We start from the raw sequence: 19,714 nt of genomic DNA, 5'->3' as shown, positions 1-19,714 counted from the left end.
CCAATTGGCCTGACTGCATGTCTTTGGACTGTGGGAGGAAACCCACGCAGACACGGGGAGAACATGCAAACTCCACACAGAGAGGACCCTGATCACCCGGCCGGGGAATTGAACCCAGGCCCTCCTCGCTGTGAGGCGACAGCGCTACCCACCACGCCACCGTGCCGCCCATAAGAAAAGCTTTATTAATCTTATTTTGTCCACTGATATGGCTATACAAAATGCACTGCATTTAAAAAAATCTCGCCTTAGGGTAAATTTAAGCAAATGCAATTGTGATTAATTGCAATTCATTATCTTAATTGTTTGACTGATCTAAATGTATAAAATATCTAGCTATGTACTCAATTATCACTTCAATTATAATTACTTCAAACTATTTCAGTGTAAGGACAGTAATAATGTTAGACTTCTTAGGGTTAAGTACCGGTCCTCGCAAAGTGGTCATAACAAATATACAGCCAATATTACCTTGGTTATAAAAGCTGGACTTTTATCGCAATCTGTCAGTGTGACTTTAATATCTCAACGTGTCTGAAGCGCTGATCTTGCAGAGAGAACCTTTAACAGCCTAGAGGCAAGCTGGACGGGGAGGTTTAATGCTCAAGCACTGAGGTGTTCCAATTCCAGGCTCAGTGGAGGCAGAGACACAGTCACAGAGTCAGCAGCCTGGAGCGATGAAGAGGAGGAGGAGGATGAAGGGGGGATACTAGAGCTGACAGCTTCACTCTCACGTTGCCTAAAGCCTTAATGAACTAAGCTCCACTCGAGTGCCTATGCATTCGGCATGCCAGCCATGTGGAGTGAAACACATACTGTAAATATTTGCCTCAGGAGAGAAACATAAACGATCTACTTAAACAATGGAAAGCCCCGAGCCTGTTGTGTGTGAATATGTTTCCTGAAGTTGCAGTCTTGGCTTTGGTTCTCTACCATGAGCTTGCATTCACAGATCCAGCCTCTGTGTCATAATTTCTGCTCTTATGGGCCATTACTAACTCATTTGTCACCATAAATGTGAAGCACACGTTTGGACCCCTTTTCATTCGGAGAGCAAATGGGATTTCTATTGAAATGTGCCGTTTACTTTGTAAACACTAAAAGGTCTAACATACTTGTGTGTCTCTCTGTCTCTCACTCTCTCTATAGCTGCTATTGTGGCCTGTCTCTGTCAATCAGAAGCTAAATGACTCCATTCAGCACAATGTATGTGCTTTTTTGGGGCGGGGGGTGTGGAGGGAGTGCTGTGATGGCTGGTTGGTAGTGGCGCGTTTGTGTCCAGGCATTCTGCAGCAACTGACCTCCCTGCTGCATCCCCCAGCTCTCTCAATCAAGCTACTATTCTGGCACCACGTTGCCAAGGTAACAGGGCAGATCGCTTCAGGTCGGCTAAGCGACTGGGCTTGGACTGATAGTGCCATAGGAACAGCATGTCAGTGTTAATGCACAACATGTTTGGCTTGCTTACTCCCAAAGACCTTAAATTAATATTAGCATTAAAAAGTTTTGCTTTTTTACAGAATTACACCAATAAGTCTTTACCCCAAGTGCGCTGGATGAGCGGATTATTACCGTTCTTTGCCTCCTGAGCTTCAGCAAGCCAACATCTGTCGTTATAATGGAAATCAATTAAGCTGTGCCCATCTCTGCTGAATACATTTCCACTATGTTGTGATCTCAACATGTTCACATGGCTCTATGGAGCAATTTCAAGACAACACATATTTGAGGGGTTCTGAGGGAAAAAGAAAACAGCAAGCATCTCCCTTAACCATGCAAACCCAACAGTCCTGGTACCAAGCCCAAAAAAAAAGACAGCGGATAGTTTAAAATATCCCTTCAGTCATAAATAACACCATCTATAATATCATCTATATTTAGTAATACATTGTTATGTATTATTGTTGTTTTCAAGAGGGCATGTCCCTAAATCTCGATACTCATTAAGAATGTGAAGATCTACTAATATGCACAATTATGCAAATTGTAAATGACGCCTTGCCATCCCATTTCAACACCACTATGATGCATGTTGTCTCTATGCTTGGAAGATGAGACAGAGTAGAAACAATGTTAACAGTGTAACTTTGATAATCAGAAAGACTCTGTCTTTGTCACATCAGCATCATTCAAACCAACTCAGTTTCACTCACTCAGATCTGGGTCTTTATTTTCTAATCTCGTGAGAGATCACTACTTACTGGTGGTGTACCTTGCTAAGATAAAGCTAGCCTCTGTGCTAAAAAGAATATGAGTTAAACGTAGCTTATGCTCACAGCTCCACACACACACACACACACACACACACACACACACACACACACACACACACACACACACACACACACACACACAGGTTGATTTGCTTAGATTTAAGTCTTTATTCTCTAAACTTACAAGAGAATACCACTTGTGATTTAGTCTTTTTGTGATTTAGCCTATGTGATAACAAGGATTTGAATTAAACGTAGCTTAAGCTGACAGTTCCACACACAAATTAACAGACTTACCTGCTCAGGTTTGATTCTTTACTCTTTAAACCTGTATCACTTAGGCTTCAATGAGCCAGAGCTAACCTGGGCGATTGTGTGTTAAGCTGTTTGGACCCCCTAATTAAGCTAACACTAAGTTTTAGGCAACAGGGCACTAGCTTTTCTCCCTCCTTCCCAGCTTAGATTCTCTTGCTACTCTTAATGAAGCCAGCTGCTAGTTTGGGTTAATGCTACTTTGGGCACCTTTTGTTGGCACTTGGAGCTCCGGCATTGGCTTTATACTGTTTCTCATATACTTTTCTTTAAAATATTACACTGTGATAGAACTAAGCTGGTATGTATCGTTGCTAGTGCCACAAAAATATATATATTTTTTTTTATTTACTGAGAAAGTTTGTATTTTCAATGGAAAATTATAAATTCTGTACTATGGTAATACAATCAATACGTTTGACCTCAAGTCTTTTTTGGCCATAATAAGCCAATCAAGAGGAGTTAGCCATTCAAAAAAAAAATGCAGGAGGTCTTTAAATCTGCCACCACAGGAGTTAAGCCATGTATACGTCCCAGCTGGCAAAATAATCAATTTCAGCTTGTAGAGATGGAGCTTTGTCTGTGTTTTCCATCACTGTATAAAGACACAAGTTTTCCTTTCTTGTTGGATACACTACGTAATATTCTGCGCAAGTGAACAGAATTCAGAACAGCAGAGCTTTTTTATAGATTTTTTTTAAACAATAACAGCGCAGTTCATGTTTTTCCAATTAATTTGTTTGCATGTTCAAAAAGGCAGCATGTGATGCAAACAAAATAAAATATTTTGCCTTTGTTAGATCATGTTCTCTACATATCAAATAAACAGCAGCATTCAGAAATCACATTAAGTGAAAACAATAGATAAAGTGGTCTAATAAAAACAGTCACGTTTTTGCATCAGCCTTATAAGGTTAAGAAAAGGAAAAAGACTCCCCTCAAAGATCTTTCATCCAGGCTTGTGCTCCACTGTTTGATCTGCTCTTGGCCTGATTTATGAACACTAGGGGGGGTCTGCAAGAAAGAGCTAATCTAGCCTTCACACTGCAGCCCCTTGATTTTGGATCAAAGCCCACAAGCATCATGTCATAGATAATAATCACAGCAACCCACTAACAGAAGCAAGGGTTTATATGTAAACAAACATTATTCTTAGCAATGATTAACCACTGAAATAATCATGCTTTAGCTTAAAGAAGGCTGAAACACAGCTAAAGAAGCAGGTGATACATTGTACTAGAGGTCTGCATGGGACTGTTTTCTTGACATTCAATATCTAGACTGGTACATCAGTACATCATTCTCTGCTAAAATAACATGGCAGTCATGGTCATCGGGCTCACTGTAAGGAACTTCTCCATGTGCCATTTATTCCCAGTAAACACAAAGCAGGAGTAAAACTTAATGGTTATTTCTGGTGTTTTGCTGGGGAGATGTGGCTATTGGAATGAAGGCTTTGCTGCCTCTGTATGCTTTTAGAATTTGAGTGTTGTTCACATGATTGGTTGTTTGAAATGACTGCATTCATTTGAATAGTTTCACAGTTATCCCTTTATTTTGTTTATACATTTGATTTATGGTGCGGTGGGTAGCGATGTCGCCTCACAGCAAGGAGGGCCTGGGTTCGATTCCCTGGCTGGGCGACTGGGGTCCTCTCTGTGTGGAGTTTGCATGTTCTCCCCGTGTCTGCGTGGGTTTCCTCTAGGTTCTCTGGCTTCCTCCCACAGTCCAAAGACATGCAGTCAGGCCAAATGGATGTTACATTGCCCCTAGGTGTGAGTGTGTGAGTGATTGTGTATGTCTGTCTGTCTGCCCTGCGATGGACTGGCGACCTGTCCAGGGTGTATACTGCCTTCCGCCCGATGACCGCTGGGATAGACTCCAGCACCCCCACCATGACCCTGTGGGAGAAGCGGCTTAGAGAGTGTGTGTGTGTGTGTGTGTGTGTGTGTGTGTGTGTGTGTGTGTGTGTGTGTGTGTATTTGATTTATTCATGAATTTCTCTTCATGTGTGCTTCGACCTGCTCCCACCTGCAGTGGGCTAGTTTCCCACCCACTCCCGCATACAACAATGCACATTTGTCCTGCACTGCGAAATACTGTGACAGGTCTTGCAGAATGCAGATCTCGACACTGTACACTGTATTGCTTATTGTGATGCTCTAATTCACACACACACACACACACACACACACACATACACACATTTTCTAAGCCGCTTCACCCTCAGGGTCATGGGGATGCCCCAATTCAAAATAATAAATCAGTGGCAACTTTGATACTAATCTTTTTAAATGGACTGGATATCAATTTCAGATGTGACTGATCCACTTCTGATACTGTTACTTAATCACAGTCAGTATAAAATTATAATATGCAATTTTATTAACACTGAATGAATCAAAATATGCATAATAAATGCTGTAAAAGTAAAGGTTCCAAGAAAGGTTCTTTGAAGTAATGTGATAGAAGATCCTCTTTTGATTCTCTAATCCTTGTTTGGTCTCCTAAACCTTTTTTTGGTCCCCTCTTCTGTAAATAAGAGCCATTTTAAAGTTTAAAAAAACTCCACATTCTACAATAATTATCGTTTTTATTTTTAAAAGAATATAGTTTATAAGTCTCTACTGTATATAGGGATGCTGATTTGGGGAATTTCTGGGAATTGTGGGTGAATGCAGATATCTGATACATATATATACATATATTTATAAAAATACTGAAAGTAGATATGCCAATTTTTAAAAGCAAATATCATCTGATACCGATGATACCAATATTGCCTTGCTTTCCTTATGTTTTATGTTTACATACATCCACAACAGAACATGTGTCTTCACAGATTATTGGCCACTAGAAAATAGACTAATTCCATTACTGGGCACATAGACATATCCTATACTGAATAATTATGACGATATAGAAGTACCATATGGTGAAGTGGTTTGTGCTGGTCTGTGCTTTCTGAATTTCCACCCACTGTACCTGAATCCTGGGCTGTCACGACTCAGTGCGCCAGCGTTCTAAAGTGACACTGCCATCAATCAAATTAACACAGGAGCCACTGATCAGTGAAAAAATGGAATCTCCAAGGTTTTATGCCATCATCATTAATTGCATAATTACCCACTTCATTAAAAGATGCAATATCATACCTGGAGTTCAAGGTGTTTGTACCAGATATTGCACAAAGCTGCTAAAGCACCATTTTTCAAAAGGTTACAGTAAACACTACATATCACAAACACACACACGTGCAAAACTGAAGAGCAACTCAAAAGCACAGAAGAGTTCAGTGCACATGTTGACAAAGACACAGTAGCCAAACCCCGGCTGACCTTGCACGATGATGTGGACAGACGTGGTTCTGGGCTTGCTGCTGGTCTGAACGGCACACACGTACAGCCCCTCGTCGCTCATGTCCACGTTCTCAATCTTAATGGTGAACTCGTCCCGGTTTAGAGTAACCAGGCTCACTCGGGGGTCCACAGACCACTTATCCTCGCCAGCGTACAGTATACTGGACCTGTTCAGCCAAGCCGTGTGCGTCACAACGTCACCCTGAGAACAGCTGCAGGCGAGAGAGAGAGAGAGAGAGAGAGAGAGAGAGAGAAAGAGAGAGAGTGAGGGTAAGAACACCATTATTATACTTCATCTTGTTTTTAACATTGGACCACACTTTGTAGCTTTTCATTTGGTTCGGTTTCACACGGCAATGGCTGAAGTGCTTCAAATCCTCATGGAACTTATTTGTGTTCTTTGATTGATCAGAAATATGTTACACATATTTAGCCTATCACAGTATAAAATGCACATCTATTCCTCATGTATATTCTTGATAAAAGCCACTGTTGTTGAATTAGTTTAATAACGCAGATCTGAGCATTGGAGAGGTGCTCATATTTCTTAAAATGGGCTGGACTAAAGCAAAAAGTCAAGTGGTCCACATCAAACTCAGTAGGTATGAAAGCACCACCAGTTAAAAGCTAAAGCTTCTTATAACCCCTAGATATCTAGAGTTATTACAGTTGTTTCACTAAACATTTTGTTTACATTATATTACTATATGTATGTAAATGCTTAATTACTGTACATCCATTTAGGGCCTGTGCTTTTTAGACTGCTGAACACATGAGGGAAAACAGTCTAGAGAGGAGAAGAACCAGAGAATTAACAGCAGCAAGATTGATTGTTCATCACTGAATTCAGCTTCTGTACCGTTATTATACTGAAAGGACGTCTGGGTGACCCCAATACCGCTGGAATGTGATCTTATCCAAAGAATGAAGCGACGAAGCAAAGTGGTGTATTATCAACCTGCATTCAAATGAAACTCTAATTTATTTGTATAGCACTTTTTACAGTGGCCATTATCATAAACCAGCTTTATACATATCCCAGACCAAGCCCCTAATGAGCAATCCAAGCAAGGCAGTGGAAAAGAAAAGCTCCCGAAGAATTAAAGGATGGAATCTTGCGAGGAACCCAAATGGGGAACCCATCCTCCTCTGGTAGACACTGGATGGAAAAAAAAAAATGCAACAAAAAGCAGTAAGAGCTACGAGAATAATAAAACTGGACGTGCAGGCACTCTTTTGTTATCAGATTTAAAGACGTCAGAGGGAGAAATTCTGAGAATGGTTTGATGGCAAGATGCAGTAATAGTAATAATAATATATAGTAATAATATACAGTAATAGTGAATAATGAATAAAGAAACAAAGCCATTAAACAGTATTCATATAAACCAAAGAAAGCCAATGACTAATATTAGAAGCCTACTGAACATCTATTTGTAAGGGTGTTAGTATGAGAAGCTCAGGACAGCGTGAGGCAGGTGTAAAGTGTCTAGGACTGGACTGAATAATTAAGAGTCTGTGCAAAGATCAGCCGTCACCAGCCCAAACACAGACCCTAGCAGGAGTTCCCTGGGAAGTGACAATGGACTATTTGCTAAACACACAAAGCAGGCAGATTCTAAAGTAAACTGCAAACTGAACAAAGCTGCTTCAGGTCCTGCTCACTACTACCTGAAACCAAACCAGTTAGCTTATTAATCTAACACATCCAAGTTTACACCGTAGCACAATCCCTAGGTCTCTCTCGGATATGTCAGATACTATCTTTATGCCAAAAGCATTGACATCAATAAAGATTACATTAGGCACTTAATAAAAGTTTGTTCAAAGTCTCTGTACATTGTACCATAGGGCTGCTGTTTTTACAGAGGAGAAACAAGAATCAATACTAAATACATAAGCTAATACAACTAGAGGGATCCTAGCTATTTATCCTAACTATTTAACAATGTAGCGACAGCCAGCTAAGCACAGATCGAACCTGGAGCTCTGCTATAGACCTGCTTATTAAATGCACTGACCCTCAGAAAAGTGTTTAGAGCAGAGTTTGTTGGAAGCATTAGGCAGTGTCTACATATTCCTGCAGCAGTATTTTCTTACACACAATGCACCCGCTGCATATTATGAATACTGCGGTTAGGTGATATTTGTGCGAATGAGATGCTAATTACTTACAGAATCATGCTAAATGAGAATAGGCTGTGTCTAATTACAGCTATTCCTAACAGTTAACAGCATAGCCCAAAGCAGATCCTCCTTCCAAATGATAGAGCTATTAAAATCAAAAGCAATCATGCATTTAATTGATTACTTGCCTGATTAGCCATTCAATAAAAGGCAGGGACCACTTTCAAGTAATGTTTGTCTGGGTGCATGTGAGTGTGTGTGTGCACGCATGTGTGTGTTTTAATCTCAGAAAGGATCATAAGCCTAGTATTTTTGGCAATGCAGTCCAAATCGCTACAACATGCGCTTTATTCTCATTAGGGTCTATTATGGTGGTGATAAACCATACATCATTGTGTTTCATGGTGGTTGGATGATAAGTACTGCGCTGAACTACTTTAGTTTCTGCAGGGCAACCTTCGGTACACGGGGGGATAGATGAGGGAAGTGTGTCTCTGCTTGGCAGCCAACAGTGTGGAGCTATAGTCAAGGGCGTTTGTTATCATGGGAGTGGAGATTGCAGTGAGGGCCCCCACCACTCGCAAAATGGACAAAAAAGAGAGGAGTTGAGATCAGTTGAAAGATCAGGTGTTTTCCCATTGGACTGTTCCATAATACACTGCAGGCCGTCGTCCTCGGAAATATTAAACTCTCTCTCTTTCTTCTCTCCCTCTCTCATTCTGATGTTCGGGCATCACACTATTTTCACTCCTGTTTAGAAATGCATTGGCGAATCAAGCATTCATCATGTCTCCCCCACCAATATAACAAATGTGTCCCACAGTGGATGTAACGACGAGAGGCGGTCAGGATTCGCCACCCATAATAACTAAAGAAGAAGCATCGCCCTGTGCGATATGTGCAAGGTTGCGTTGGGGGGACGGTGGGGGATAATAAAGTGCACTCAAGGGCACTGCAAGTTGACTAAAATAATGAAAAACGCAAAACACAGAACAATTGTTGCCTCAGTAATTGAACATAGCTCCGGATGAAATACACTTGTGAGAATCAAAGGGCAACTCTGGAGCTCATTTTTCATGTGGACACTGATAATATGTAAATAATAGATCTGCCACTGTGCCGCTGTTTGTGCTTTCTCTCTTTTAAAGCACTGCTAATGTAGGTATACTGGGCACTATGTGTACATGGAGAGATTTATGCCTCTTGCCTACAAAAAGCCTTTACAAAAGGGCAATAATGCACTTGTGAATGTGTATGGTGAACTTTTCCAAAAGCTCTGTAGCACAGACTAGAGGTGGGAAATATGATATGTTTTCATTATCATGATAACTTGCATTGCGATAGTAGGTATCAGTAATCAGCAGTTCTAGAACATCATCAAACAGACAGTCCAATTCTCCAAATAACAATCAGTGTGCATTAACTGCACAAACTGCATAGCAACACATAGTTGGATACCAGCCCATTATAACATTAGCTTACTTTATTCATTTACTCTTATTAATTGTTGGACTTTTATCTTTTTTTTCCTAAAAAAGGTATATTTTGTTCATCAAGGTACATAAAAGTACAATAAAAGTCTTAACATAATTGTGTACCTTGAATCTTTTTCTTCCCAGTGAAAAAGTACCTTTCATATCCTGACATAACATTTAAAAACAGAATAATCAAAAGCCTGGAGCCAAGACAAAGCATGAACAGCCATTGCAATGCAAAACATTAATTGCAAGGGAATTTGGTATAATTATGTTCCCTTACTAAAGTCATTGAATATGTACCATTGAGTGCACCACCCCAGTGAGAGTTTAATGCCTTTTTCTGACAGTGTAATGTAATATTTTTGCCATTTCAACCCCGTAGCCCAGAACAGAACTGCATGTAGTGCATCATGGGTGTCCTATTTGAATACTAATCTTCGTCTTAAAAATCATCACAAATACATGTACAGACTACCCCATACACATTTAAAGCAGACTTGGATGAGTTTCTAAAAAGCAGAAGTCCCCCAAATTAATACATCAATGTAGTGTCCCTACTGCTGCAGATTAGTCTCAGCCTCTAAAGCACCATCCACACAGGCTCAGTGACTGTGTTATAAATGCTGTACGCTAAGATGACTACACCTACTGGAATTTTGTCATTTATACTGTGACTGGGTATTTGCACTGCCATATGTATGCACCTCAACACTCAGTAGAAAAAGTATGAAACTTTCACTAGGGCAGTCCCCTACTTGTCACTGGGGTGGTACCCTCAAAAGCTACAACTCAGTACCTTTAGTCAGGAAACATAATTGCACCACACCCCATCTCGTCTCCAGGAGTTTATTTTATTGTTCTGTTTTAAAACATTAGGTTATGAAAAGGTACAAAAAGTCAACGGATGCTGAGGCTGTGCAAGGGGTCGGCAACTTTCTGCAGTCAATCACTACAGACCTCCAAACTTCATGTGGCCTTCAGATCAGCTAAAGAACAACGTAGACAGCTTCCTGGAATGGGTTTCCATGGCTGAGCAGCTGCATGCAAGACTTACATCACCAAGCACAATGCAAAGTGTTGAATGCAATGGCGTAAAGCGCCACCACTGAACTCTAGAGCAGTGGAGACGTGTTCTCTGGAGTGATGAATCACGCTTCTCCATCTGGCAATCCAACAAATAAGTCTTGGTTTGGCAGTTGCCAGGAGAACGGTACTTGTCTGACTGCATTGTGCCAAGTGTAAAGTTTGGTGGAGGGGGGATTATGGTGTGGGGTTGTTTGTCAGGAGTTGGGCTCAGCCCCTTAGTTTCAGTAAAAGAAACTCTCAATGCTTCAGCACCAAGAGATTTTGGACAATTTCATGCTCCTAACTTTGTGGGAACAGTTTGGGGACGGCACCTTCTTGTTCCAACATGACTGTGCACCAGTGCACAAATCAGGTCCATAATGAAATGGACGAGCAAATTTTGTGTGGAAGAAGTTGACTGGCCTGCACAGAGTCCTGACCTTAACCCGACAGAACACCTTTGGGATGAATTAGAGTGGAGACTGTGAGCCAGGCCTTCTCATCCAACATCAGTGTTTGACCTCACAAATGCACTTCTGGAAGAACGGTCAAAAATTCCCATAAACACACTCCTAGACCTTGTGGAAAGCCTTCCTAGAAGAGTTGAAGCTCTTATAGCTGCAAAGGGTGGGCCGACATCATATTAAACCCTATGGATTAAGAATGGGATGCCACTCAAGTTCATATGCGTGTGAAGGCATACGAACAAATACTTTTGGCAATATAGTGTATGTACTTTTCACCTGAGACAAATTTAAGGTGACATTAACTTTCAGTTACACATCTGATTAAAGACATGAACTCTTGCTTAATTTGTGATATGTGTAACTCTGCAATTAGTCTTACAAGTCAGTGATCTACCCTATATCCAGAGATATTTTCCCTCAATAGCCATGTTCACATGCAACCAAATAATCCATCAATAATCCAACAAATAGCTCAATCGGAATAGAATACGTTCATGTACACACCTAATAGTCTAGTCCGATTGCGGCCATTCGGAATACAATTTCTATTCAACTGAATGAGGTGGGTAGTCCTGTAAATAATCCATTAAATAGAACATTAATATCCATGTAAATGCCTGAAATCGGAATGGGTACGTTCAGCATGGTGGGAGCAGAGGGGGACTCTGATCTTTAAAAGACGGCGGTGGGACGGACGTCCAGCTTATGTATCTCAGAACACAACGTTTTCCTCCCTCAACTTCCTTTATAAATACATGTGAGGTACATTTTTCTGAGTCTGACATCATATTAAAATAATTAAAAACACTGCTCACTGCTGCTCATCTCACTCTGACTGGACTCACGTGATGTTCACTGTCATCGTAACGTTTCAGTGGTTCTCCACGCATAAGTGTCATTTTGCATCAGATTACTTGTAATGAGCATGTAAACGAAGATTTTCCATCAGACTGTTGAATAGAGGGAGCATAGAAATACCTCAGTCTGAATCGGTAATTGCAATATATTCAATCAGATTGGCAAAAATCTTTTCATGTAAACACAGCCAATGAGACCAAGAACAATCTACTTAGACAGAAAGTGACCATTTTGCATCACAGACTATTATTTTTGTGTGCCATGTAAAGGCCGGTGATTGTCAAGATGATGTTACAACAAAAACAGGTCTTATTGTGTTTACTTGCTACTAACTGCTTCAAACACAATTTTTTTAGGGGTGTTGTGACAACTTTTTCAGTGACTACATCCATGTTCTAAAAAGGTCTTTGATGTGATATTGTGCTGAATGAAAATTACAAAGTAAAGGGCAACAGGCATTTTCAAATTATGCTAAAAAACTGAAAAATGACAAAAATGGAGATACAAGGTTTTGTTCCTACATAAAAGCTATATATAAACAGCTACATAAAAGGAGCATCCAGGAAAGGAGTCCTTTATGAGCAAGTATGGTTCAAGGCTCTGCCAGACATGCATCAGCAAAACTTTCAATGGTTTAAAAATAACATTCCTCAGGGAGCTATTGCAATGAATTTTAGGTATTTTACCTTCAGTAAATAATACCAAAAGACTAAGGGAAACAGCAGAAATCAAAATCCACAAATGAATGTCTGTGCCCTTTGATCCCACAGACAGCACTGTATTAAAAATCTGCATGTTGCTGTGATGGATACCACAACATGGGCTCAGGAATACTTTGATAACTTGCTGGCAATAAGTACTATTCGTCACTACATTAACAACTGCATATTAAGACTGTACTATGCACAGCACAAGTTATTTGTCAACATCATTCAGAACTTCAGCCAAGGTCTCTGGGCTTAAGTTCTCTGGGCTGGAAAAGACTGACCAACAGTGGAAACTGTACTGTGGTCTGATGAATCGACCTTTAAGATTATTTATGGAAACAATTGGAGTTGTGTTTACTGGACTGAAGTAGAGAATACTATCCAGATTGTTACTAGTATAAGGTTCAGAAACCAAGGTCTGAGGGGTGTTACTGGGAAACCCACACATCTGAGAAGGCACCATTAACATTGAACACAATTTGGAGCAACATACGCTGCCTTTTAGACACCATCTTTGTCAGGGGCAACCGTGCTTATTTTAACATGACAATGCCAAGCCACATTCTGCACGTGTTACAGCAGCATGGCTACGTAATCAGAGAGTACAAGTGCTAGACTGGCCTGTCTCCCATTGAAAATGCATGTCTTATTAAGGTACATAGGGCTGCACAGATTGTGCTTTTATACACACTTGTATAAAAGAATAGTGACAAAAGTGTGACTGCCACAATATTTACAAAAACGATGTTCATAACGTGGAATGGAAATGGAATTTGTTAATCACTGCTTTCTGTTTTTTATTAGCTCACATACTGACCCTACTTTTTTGAAATTGGGGTTGCATTGTTGAATAGTTAACATTCAGCTAGATAAACAAAAGAATGTGAAAGTGCATAGACACAGCAGTGTAGATACAAACAGAGCATAAATGACAACTTTCCCATTGGTGTGGCCATCTTAGCATACCGCATTTATCAGTTAGGGTGCCTCTGAGGACAGAGCTTTTAAAGCTGAGACTACTCTGCAGCAGGATGGACACGGCTTTGATTTATTCATTTAGGAACTTCTTTTGAATATGTATGGGTCAGTCTGCACTTCTCTCTGTCACAGTATTACAGTCACTGCACATAAATGGACACATAAAACACACCGGAGTACATATGTAAGCTGCACATGTGATGCTTTTCTGCTTTGAAAACTGCAATCTGGCCACTTTGTCACAGCAGGTAGAAGCTGATGCAAACCTTTACAGTTACATCACTGACTGTGGAAGGCGTGTCAGTGCTGTACATTTGGCCAGCAACACCGAATCAGCATAATGTAATAAATACATAAATTATTAAATAATTCTTCCTTATGCTGGCTTATCAGAGCAGACCAGACAGCAAACCAATTTAGTCCAAATAAAGTGTCTCCCCTTTCAGCACAATGAGAAGCATCTATAGGCAGGATGGGGGAAACTAAGCAGCCCGAATAAACAGTTTAAACCCTCTCCCTTTTTCTGCCATGACACTGTAATGTGCTTGCATTATGAAAAATATATTACAGTGTTTCTCATCATGGTTACGGGATGTGCTAGTGCTCTCATCTCGGCATAGGCTAAGGGAGTTCATTTTTAATGCAGTGTCATCAGTGGCTCGTTCAAAGACACTTTAACAATTTATTTTTAGGGGGATTAAGATGAATTCTGCATGTGTATGAAAGATAAAGAAGAGGTCCTCTTTAACGGAATGCACACCCTTTGAAAACTAATACTATTTTTAGAAGTGTATACAATAAAATAAACATAATATTTTCTGCTATATCTGTGGACTGGTGGCTCCTTTTAAAAGGGTTTGGGAACAAGAGCGCTATTTTTTTTCCCAGGGCTTATTCAACAGGCACTTGCAAAAGCCTTCATGAATGTCTTGCTACCACAAAGGCTTCATGTTCAAAGGGTGAAAATATCACAGACAGTGCACCTAAAATACCCAGTAATTCCCATGGAAAATAGAAGTGTTAAAGGCATTTGGTGAAGTATTTTAAAATAAATAAATTAATAAATAGATCATATAAATAAATAAATACATAAATAAATAAACAAACAAACAGTCTCTTTGCACATACCCAAACCCTGCCTTGGCTGTGACATGAACAAGAGAAGTCATTCATTATTAATCTGCCATAGAGGGAGGGGGGATTGATTTGGCATCAAAGAACCACTGAGGAATAAATAGATGTAATATATAACGCAGCATAACCTCCAAATAACATGCCTCTGTCAGAGACAACTAGGTATGTGTCAAAAAAAGATTTCATATCCCGATAATAAGCTAAACTTTCATGACTGTTTACAATATTATACGATACTGTATTAAAAAGAGAAAAAAACTACACATATAACAATCTGAACATGCTGGTGATTACATAATATGGAATTTATAATTACTATAAAAAAAACATTGTAGAATGGAACAACAACCCCTTCCCCGCCCTCCCAAAGCATCATATCATTGGTTGCCCCCTGTATGATGTGGCCATATTTAAAAGTGTCAAATTATAATTTCTTATGTGCTGAGTGCTGAAAATTGTGGTAAACCTCATTAACTTACTATGGAAAATGGCACATCGATAGAACATGCAACTGTGTAGTTGCATCCAGCAACCTTATAAACAAACAAACAAACAAACAGGTAAATAAATAAACGCACTGGAAGGAAAAAACATTTTTTTGGTACAACATGAACTGTTTCACAGTTTACTGAATATTGCGTACCAGAAATCAGCAAAAAAAAGCCATTGGTTAGAGAAGCAAGCAATATGCTGCATCATTTCCACTTAACTCATATTCTGCTCAGATAAGTAAGGCACCAGCTATGGACATAAAACTGCACAAGGACCTGCATAATGGTACAGAAGTGCTAGTTACAACCTTTAATTAGCTTACAGAATATTTGAAACATGCATAAAGCTACAACAATATTTTGCATTAAAGTTCACTTAACTGTATACGTTTGTGTTCGACAGAAGCACTTTTCTGCTTTTGATTGTAAAGCTGACACTGAATCCCAGCAGTAGGCCTCACCTCGGCACTGGCAGCAGAGCTTTTTACTGGCTTATCCACTCGGGGCCATTTTAATAATACTGTTTAAACACCTTTTCGGCCCTTTAACAGCGCAGTGTGGGTGATCTAGTTATTTTCCATTAATTGAAAACATTTCTATGGCACAGAGGGTGCCAGGTCCATTACTTCATTAGGAGATTTTACCCATGCCACCCTGCTGTTACACACACATTAACACAAAAATGATAGAAAATTATACAAAAAGGAGAAAGAAGTATAACGGGGCATGCTATCCATTATCATTATCCTCAGTGCTGTCCCTTTAGTGGTGAATAAGAACAATGGCTGGTCATACTGAATAGCTGACTGAGTGAAAGGTCTGCTTGGAGTTGGCCTCCATGTTGAGTTCTTCACTCTAACACCTCAGACTACAGGGCTACACACAGCTTCTGGGACTAGGAGTTACTATGGAGATCTATGAGCCTGTGCTGAGCTTTGGAAAAGCAAGAACACTGCGCTGCCCCCTGGACAAATGCTTTTTGTAAGAAGGCCGGTGAACAGTTCAGACAGTGAAAATGACGGAGTATGGCCATTAAAATTTCACGACCAGATATTAGTCATCTTAGGGCTGCTCCAGTGCTATAACGAACAACCTTGAAAAACCTTTTTCAATTGAAAATTTGGGTCACAAATGTTTATGTGAGGTAAGACGGCCATATAGAAAATAGAAAGTAATGGATGGAGGTAAGCATGTGCTGACTATTACATCACAAGTTGCCTGCAGTGTTTCCAGTAAATAGACTTACTGTATCTTATGAGACTGGAATCTATATACTGTATCTCTCAGAGTGGGAGAATGACTCCACTGCATTATGTTATCCTCTGTGTGTGTGGGTGTGTGTAGGTTATGGCCTTAGTTATCTTAATTTTTGTAGGGCTTTTGCCAAAATTTTTCTTGGTTTCATGAAACAGCCAAACAAATATGTTATATTAACCATCATCATTTGACATTATTGATTTAATTGGAACAGTGGACAACAAAATAAAACACAAGATGGTTTACTGGATAATTAATACTGGTTAATTGCTTCATTAATTAGTCAGCTAATAGCAACAGCTGTTTGTGCCATTGATATTCCAGCTAGCATGTTATCATTACCTATGTAGCCAAATTCAATAAGTAGACTATAAGCGTAATGGACACTTAACATTACTTTACATACCCCCCACCCCCCACCCACTGGGAACGCAAGTGAGTACACCTCACAGTGAACACGTCCAAATTGTGCTCAGTTGTGTTGTTGTTCCTCCCTGATGTCATGTGACTTGTTAGAGAATATGGTGTTTTGGGTACAATTCGCTCATACTGGCCACTGGATCTTCAACATGGCACTTCATGGCAAAGAACTCTCTAAGGATGTGAGAAATAGAATTGTTGCTCTCCACAGATGACCTAGGCTATAAGAAATTGCTAACACTCTGAAACTGAGCTATAACACGACTGCCAAGATCATACAGCGGTTTTCCAGAGAAATTGAGTCCACGTGTTCAGCGTCATATCCAGAGGTTGGCTTAAAAAATACAGAAGCATAAGTACTGCCAGCATTGCTGCAGAGGTTGAAGAAGAGGAAGGTTAGCCTGTCAGTGTTCAGACCATACGCTGCACAATGCATCGACTCGGTCTGCATGGCCGTCGTCCCAGAAGGAAGCCTCTTCTGAAGCTGATGCACAAGAAAGCCTGCAGTTTGCTCAAGACAAGCAGTCAAACAACGTGGATTACTGGAACCATGTCCTGTGGTCTGACGAAACCAAGATAAACTTTTTTGGCTCAGATGGTGTCCAGCATGTGTGGCAGCACCCTGGTGAGAAGTAACAAGACAACTGTCTCTTGCCTATGGTCAAGCATGGTGGTGGTAGCATCATGGTCTGGGGCTGCATGAGTGCTGCAGGCACTGGGGAGCTGCCATTCATTGAGGGAAACATGAATTCCAACATGTACTGACATTCTGAAGCAGAGCATGATCCTCTCCCTTCGGAAACTGCGCCAAATGGCAGTTTTCCAACACAATAACAACCCCAAACACACCTCCAAGATAATAACTGCCTTGCCGAAGGTAAAGGTGATGGACTGGCCAAGTACGTCTCCAGACCTAAACCCAATTGAGCGCCGGTGGGGCATCCTCACGCTGAAGGAGTAGGAGTGCAAGGTGTCTAACATCCACCAGCTCCGTGATGTCATCATGGAGGAGTGGAAGAGGATTCCAGTAGCAAAGTGTGCAGCTCTGGTGAATTCCATGCCCAAGAGGGTTCAGGCAGTGCTAGATAATAATGGTGGTCACACAAAATATTGACACTTTGAGCACAATTTGACATGTTCACTGTCTCAAAGTGGGTGGTTCGCGGAACACACTAAACAATGCGATGAAGACATTTGGTTCAAGAGTTCGACCCAGTATATCAGATAAAGATTGAAAAATGAGTGTTGTGAGGGACAGGACCAAAAAGAATGCAAATGGTTTGCAAATGCTTGGCAACAGGTTGGATCAATATTGTTATATATATTCGGGAGTCTGAGTTTAGTAAAATGGAAGCAGTGAACAATCTTACATTGAATTAGCCCATGTTTAGCACATATAGAGATTTTGTTACAAGACCATTTTAAGCTCATTGTTACCTATTGAGTAAAATACGTTAAGCTTTAAAAATATATATACTTATATAAATGTACTTCCAGGCTATCATGGCGGAAGCCTATTTACACTTGTTATCCTAGTTTTAGCTCACAGAGCCTGGCGGCTAGTCTAGGTCTCAAAGGACGAGTGAAGTCGTATGTTTGTTCTCTTTCCCTTGGCTCTGAGAGAGGGCATAGAACACTTGTTAAGGGAATTGGAGTCTTCTCTACAGCTATCTCCTCTGGATAAAACCAATTGACATTGTCAGGAGTCACCGTTGTCTTTTCCAGCTATATCTAAAAACACACACATGCACTCAACAACACACACACACACACACACACACACAGCTCACTTTGCTCTCTATGCCCATTCACATTCTGATGAAACAGATGAAAACCTTTGTGGTATGATTTTCAAAATTACTCAGACTAAGACAGTGTGCATGTGTGCGCAATGGTGTGCGTGCATGTGTGGGACTTGGTTAATGGTGCTGGGCAGGATGGCAGCCAAGGCTGAGCTCGTCCGAATGAACTACATTATCTCCTAGGCAGCCTCTTCAACACAAGGCCAAACCACCAGAGTCCTCACCCTTGCACTGCCTCTATAAATGATTTATACCATCACACACACACACACACATAGTAATAGAAGAGTGGAAAGTGTACAAGAAGTAAACATATCTGCAGAGATATATGTGAAGGTAGTGCCAGTATTGGCACACAGGTATGAGAGTGTACATCTGTAGCTAGGAGACATTTCACATTCACTTGCATCACTGGTTCAATGTAGCTATGCTTAAGTTTCAAAAGAGTTGTTTTATTGGTAGCTCACACAGTAGGCCTTTTCTGGATATGCTAAAAGCAACCATATAGCAAACTATACATCAACTAATCATCAGTTACCAGGTTGTCAAATTACCTTGAGCTAACTGAACTTCTAAAACCAAGTGAACAGAACAAAAACGATGTCTTACTATATTTTAACTAAAAAAAAAAAATAATCAAAAGAGGCACCCTCTAGTCAGAAGGGTTGCACCGATAGAGATGGGTAAAATCGATATCACTATGTATGTTCTGACATTCACTACTGAGAGACTGTGGTGGACGAAGTACACAAATTATATACTTGAATTAAAGCAGAGATACCCAAGGTAAAATATTAATCCAGTAAACATAGATGTCCCTCCCTTTAGACCTCCACTTGAGTAAAAATACAAAAGTATTTGCCTTCAAATATACTTAAGTATTGAAAGTAAAAGTATTAGAATATTAATTATGACTTTTTTTATTATACCATTCTTATTTACTCATTTTAGGTGAAAATACTTCAGGTAAATCAATCTTTTAATAGAACGTCATTAATTATTGATGCTGATGTCTATTAAAATGATCATAAGCACAAAACACTGAA

At 40.2% G+C, this 19,714-nt stretch overlaps 1 protein-coding gene across 6 annotated transcripts in view; it reads right to left on the bottom strand.

The window, feature by feature from the left end:
• ntm (neurotrimin) overlaps positions 1 to 19,714 on the bottom strand; it is a 420,957-nt gene that overhangs the window by 52,217 nt on the left and 349,026 nt on the right. For all 6 annotated transcript variants that reach the window (XM_017691327.2, XM_037547311.1, XM_037547312.1 and 3 more), the window contains exon 3: positions 5,864 to 6,096. In XM_017691327.2, coding sequence (XP_017546816.2) covers positions 5,864 to 6,096 — 233 coding nt within the window. The remainder of the gene's footprint in view (positions 1 to 5,863; positions 6,097 to 19,714) is intronic.

Source organism: Pygocentrus nattereri, chromosome 18 (genome assembly GCF_015220715.1).
Source record: "Pygocentrus nattereri isolate fPygNat1 chromosome 18, fPygNat1.pri, whole genome shotgun sequence".
Lineage (NCBI taxonomy): Eukaryota > Metazoa > Chordata > Actinopteri > Characiformes > Serrasalmidae > Pygocentrus > Pygocentrus nattereri.
The sequence above is the reverse complement of the archived record's forward strand: the minus strand, read 5'-3'. Positions and strand labels throughout refer to the sequence as shown.